Source organism: Calidris pugnax, unplaced genomic scaffold (genome assembly GCF_001431845.1).
Source record: "Calidris pugnax isolate Ruff unplaced genomic scaffold, ASM143184v1 scaffold103, whole genome shotgun sequence".
In the NCBI taxonomy this organism is placed as follows: domain Eukaryota; kingdom Metazoa; phylum Chordata; class Aves; order Charadriiformes; family Scolopacidae; genus Calidris; species Calidris pugnax.
Window position 1 is genome coordinate 3,467,670 of NW_015090990.1, and position 4,665 is coordinate 3,472,334.

Genomic DNA, 4,665 nt, shown 5'->3' on the forward strand with positions numbered 1-4,665 from the left:
GGGGGGGGGGTCACTGGAGCAGCCCTGTTCTGGCCTGTCCCAGATAAACCAAGTCTGTCTCCAAAACAGCAGCCCAAACACTGCCCAGAGCCCTCTGCTTCCCAGCTGCCCCACAGGGACACTTTGCTCATGAAGACCCCAGTGCCCCAGGGCTGCAGCACGGTGCCTTTCCCAGCTCATGCCCGGTGGCAGCACCCCACTGCCCTGCCCCCAGCCACCCCAGCCCTGAGGGACAAGGGACTGCCTTGCTCCTACCTCTCCCACTCCTGTTTGCACGATCTTCAAGCCCATTTCTGCCTCCAGCTTTGCCTTCACTTGCTCTGTGGGTGGAGAGGAAATGGTCAGTGGGGTGATTCACCACCACCCAAGAGAATCCACCCGAGACAGAGCCAAGGAATGCCCCTGGCAGCTGCCCACCCCACGCCAGCTCCCCAGTTCAGCCAAGGGCACTGGGATGTGTGGTCGGAGCCCCCTCTTCCCAGTCCCTGGGAAGGGGCACCCCACAACTCAAGGGGAAGAAGAGAGGAGCAAAACCAGGGGGACCCCTACTTAACTCACCAGCCTGGTTGGCCACATCTGCCAGCGAGAGGTTCTGGGGGTTCTGCCGGATGCGGAAGGTGAGTGCAGGACCCACGACACTGCCAGGAAGGGGGACACAATGTGAGACCAGGGACCACAGACCCCCTACCCCATCCCCACCACAGCCTGGTCCATCCCAGCCCCCCCCCCAGGGTGGCTGTGCACGGCCAGGGCTGTGACAGCAGCATCCCACAGCCCTCACCTGATGTTGATGAAGCTGGCCGTGGAGAGGTGGAGGTGCTCGGCAAGAAGCTCCAGCAGCCGCACGCCAGCAGCCAGCCCCAGGGGCCTGTGGGGACAGTAGCAGGGTGAGGAGTGGGCAGCAGGGACAAGGAGTGGGCAAGCCCATGCTGTCCATAGCCAGGAAAGGGGGACAGGCAGGCTCAAGGAGTCCCACGTGGGCAGGGAGGGCTGCTCTGGCTGCAGGGGTGTCAGGGTGGGCAGGAGGTAAAGAGCACGGGGATGCGTGGTGATGGGGGTGAGCTGACACACCCCCCACCTTGCACAAAAGCGGTTGTGCACACACACTTGGCTGAACCCATCCCAGCAGCGAGCTCTGGCCTTGTTGTGAACTGAAAGAAGAAGGCTTTGGGGTGGGACAAGGGCTGCGGGTGGAGAGGGGATGGGGGAGTTGAGCCCACTGGAGACCTGACCCCACCAGAGACCTAAACAGGCTCAGCCAGGCATATGGTGCTGTGACAGCCGGCAAGGGGGTACACAGCCCCTCCACAACCCCCCCCCACCTCGCCCGACCCCCAGCTCTCACTTCTGGTCCGTGACGATGTAGCCATACTCATCCGGAGGCCTCGTGCCCCGCTGTGCCCCACCATCCTTCGCCTCCGTGTAGCTCTTCTTCTCCACCGTGATCTGCTTCCCAGGGCCAAGCGCGTCTCCACCGTGTCCCTGCTGTGCCTCGGCCCGGGGGGCTGGCGAGGATGCTCCCCTCGGCCTGTCCCCTGGGGGGCTGCTGGGTGGGATTTTGGGGAGTGGTGCTGTGGAGGAAGGGGGCACTGGCTCCTCTCCGTGCTGCATGTCCCCCTCTGTCACCTGGAGGGAGGGAAAGGGAGGAGCTGGGACCCCTGAGGAGACCCTTGGGGGGTTGTCCCCCCACCACACACACATCCCACCTGTGGTGTGGCACCTCCTCCAGCACCACCTTGCTGCAAACCCACCCGTTTCGCCGCGGGCACTTCGGGGCCAGCAATACCTGCGAAGGAGAGAAACGGGTCCTGTGCTACCCAACCCGAGAAGCAACACCCCCTACCCCGAAACAGGGCATGCTGGCACCCACTGCTGCCAGTCCCATCCCAGTGCCCTGCTCACCAGAGCTCTGGAGCAGCTGGAGGAGGGTGGAGAGGCTGCTCAGCTGCTGGGGGCTCAGCTCTGGCAGTCCCAGGCCGTAGCTGGCCAGGAGGGAGGCCAATCTCTTCAGGGCAGCGTCTGCAAGAGGACGGAGCATCAGGTTGGATGCTCTGCATCCACACAAGGACCACAGGCCAGGGATGTAGCAGCCAGGGAAAGGTGGTTTTTGGGAGGATACGCTGCCCGCAGGCACAAAGCCAAAGAGGAGGGAGGGTCTGGGCCACAAGGGATGTGATGGGTGGGGTGAGGGATGGTACCTGGCTAGAGGACATGGTACCTGTCTGTGTAGGGTGTGGCTGGGTGGCCAGGGACACTGGTTGCTCCCTCTCCTCCATCTCCCTGTAGTCACCGGGGAGCCGCAAGCTGTGCTGGAGCCTGGTGCTGGCAGGGTCCGGGCGACTAGCTTTCTCTCTGGGCAGGGAGAGCATGGCCAAGTCCTGGAAGAGGTGCCCCCCGTCCGTTCCTGGCTGCCCACCATAGGAGGGCACAGGGGCTGCCCCAAGAAGGGCCTGGGCAGGGATCCGGCCCAGCAGTGAGGAGGTCTCCGGGCTCTGCCTGGCTGAGCTGCTGGAGAGCTGGTGAGGACCATCCTGGTAGCCAAACTGCAACCAAAACACAGAGCCATCATGGCCAAACCCCACAGGGGCCCTGTCACCCCATGGGCACCCCAGCAACCAGCAGAAGGAGGATGCTGGAGTGCAGCAGCTCCCTGCCCATCTCTTCCTTTCCACCTAGGAGGGGGCTTACCCCCATGGCTTACCTTGTGGTAGGAGTAGGGGTTGAGCAGAGCCTCCTCGTAGCCCAACTGGGGCTGGGGGGGCAGCAGGAGTTGCTCCAGGTACCGCTGAACCAGGGGGGAGGGCAGCAGCGGCGGGGGCTGCCCCAGATGCTGAGCCGCTGGCAGGCCGGGGTCCACGGGGAGCGGGGCTCGTCGGGCGGAGCTGCGGAGGGGCAGGAACCTCGGAGGCAAACAGTGCTGGGGTGATTCACCTGGGTACGGGGGAGGTCCCCCCCCACAAACCCCCATTTTGGGGGGCAAAGCCCTCGCTGCCCTGCCTGGCTCTGCTTGCAGCTGGTGGTTGGTGCTGCCCTACCTGTCCCTGGCCGCCGGCTCCAGGGAGGGCGGCGGGCGGAGGCGGGGGATGCGCTCCATCTCCTGCGAGATCACATACTGGGTGATGCCGTCCTGCCACGAGAGCCCTGCCACAAAAAGGGGCTGTGAATCACAAGGGAAGCCTGGAGACCATGGGGAGAGTGCACGGGAGGCCACCCTGGTGTCCTGACCCTGTGTCCCATGACCTGGGCCAGGAGGACCCTAGACAGTCTGATACCCCCTCCTCATCGGGCTGCAGTGATGCCTCCCTCCCCCGCCATGCTCCCCCCTTCACCTTGTGCCATGAGGTGCCGTAGGACATCCTGCAGACGCTGGAGCACGGGAGAGGTGACCTGGAAGTAGGGTCTGTCCTGCACGGAGCCCACCTGGCACTGCCCAAACAACCCATCTGCAAGAGAGGAGGAGGCAGTGGGGCTGGAGGGATGAATGCCCGGTGGTGAGGGTCTCCAGGCACAGCCTCACCCCCCCAGCACCCCCGTGAGTTCCCCTGTAAGGTAGCCCTGCAATCTCTGCATCCCCTTGGGAAGGAATAAGGGGTTCCTGCACCCCCATGAACCACTTACCCTGCACACACACCTCCTGGGGGGAGCACAGCCTCCGGTCAAACAGGCAGCCTGGGACAGACAGACAGACAGACACAGGCCAGTCAGCACAGCGTCCAAGGGGGGCTCCCATGGGGTTTGCTTATTGCCAGCTGCTTGGGGACTCCAGGAAAGCGTCACAGGGGTGCCATGTTGTGAAGGTGGGCTAGGGGTACAGCCTGGTAGCCCAGGGCAGGGCCTCGGTGCCAGCTTTCCCCTTGCCTCAAAGCCAAGATGGGGGCTGAGTGCTGAGCCTGCCCCTGGATTTGTGCAGCAGGGGGAGGCCTGGAGCTTTTTGGGGTGCTGGCAGTCAGAAAGGGAAGGCTGAGGGGGCAGAGAACTGCAAGACCGTGTCTGTTGCCCACCCACATGTGGCACTACGAGGTGGAGCCGCAGCCCTGCACCCTGTGACACCCACTCTCCCTGCGAGGGGGACCCCAAAGCGCACATGCAGCAGGGGAGCGGGGACGTCTCTCCACCCCCTTCGGGGGGCAGCACTTGGGCGGGGGGCAGCACTTGGGCGGGGGGCGGCTTCCCCCTTCCTCTCCCCCCCCTCCCGTCTCGGTCCAAGACCGTCAGCAGCGAGACGGCAGCAGGCGATGACTCAGCCCCGGATGGCGAGGAAGGAACGAGAAAACAACCGGGGGGAGGGGGAGGGAGGGGCCCGCCGAGCCCGCCGCGGGAGAAGGGGGCAACTGGGAACGGGGGGTCCCCGAAACCCGGGTACCCACGGGCCCGCTCCCCGCGGTGCGGGGGCCAACATAGATGAGGGGTTCAGGACCCCGCTGCCGAGGGGCGAGCCCCGGGGGCGGTGGGAGCGTGTGTGTGTGTGTGTGTGGGGCGGTGGGAACAGAGCGGCGTGGGGGGGGAGTGGGGACCGGGCCGGGGCGGCGGGACCGGGCGGGCGCTGTCCGCGGTGCTGAAGCGGCGCTGCCGCCTCCCGCTGGGACGCTCCGCTCCGCCGGGAGGGGCGGCGGCCCCGGCCCCGGGAGGCTCCCCTGGGCAGGACGGGGCTCGGCCACAGCCCCT

General features: G+C 65.7%; 1 protein-coding gene across 1 annotated transcript in view; it reads right to left on the minus strand.

Annotated features, from left to right (window-relative positions):
- PTPRN (protein tyrosine phosphatase, receptor type, N) overlaps positions 1-4,665 on the minus strand; it is a gene marked incomplete at its 5' end in the record, with an annotated part of 15,788 nt that overhangs the window by 6,033 nt on the left and 5,090 nt on the right. Inside the window, 11 exons of the mRNA XM_014954123.1 lie at positions 256-320; positions 559-638; positions 782-868; positions 1,346-1,626; positions 1,707-1,786; positions 1,903-2,019; positions 2,219-2,543; positions 2,702-2,900; positions 3,036-3,141; positions 3,330-3,443; positions 3,619-3,669. Coding sequence (XP_014809609.1) covers positions 256-320; positions 559-638; positions 782-868; positions 1,346-1,626; positions 1,707-1,786; positions 1,903-2,019; positions 2,219-2,543; positions 2,702-2,900; positions 3,036-3,141; positions 3,330-3,443; positions 3,619-3,669 — 1,505 coding nt within the window. The remainder of the gene's footprint in view (positions 1-255; positions 321-558; positions 639-781; positions 869-1,345; positions 1,627-1,706; positions 1,787-1,902; positions 2,020-2,218; positions 2,544-2,701; positions 2,901-3,035; positions 3,142-3,329; positions 3,444-3,618; positions 3,670-4,665) is intronic.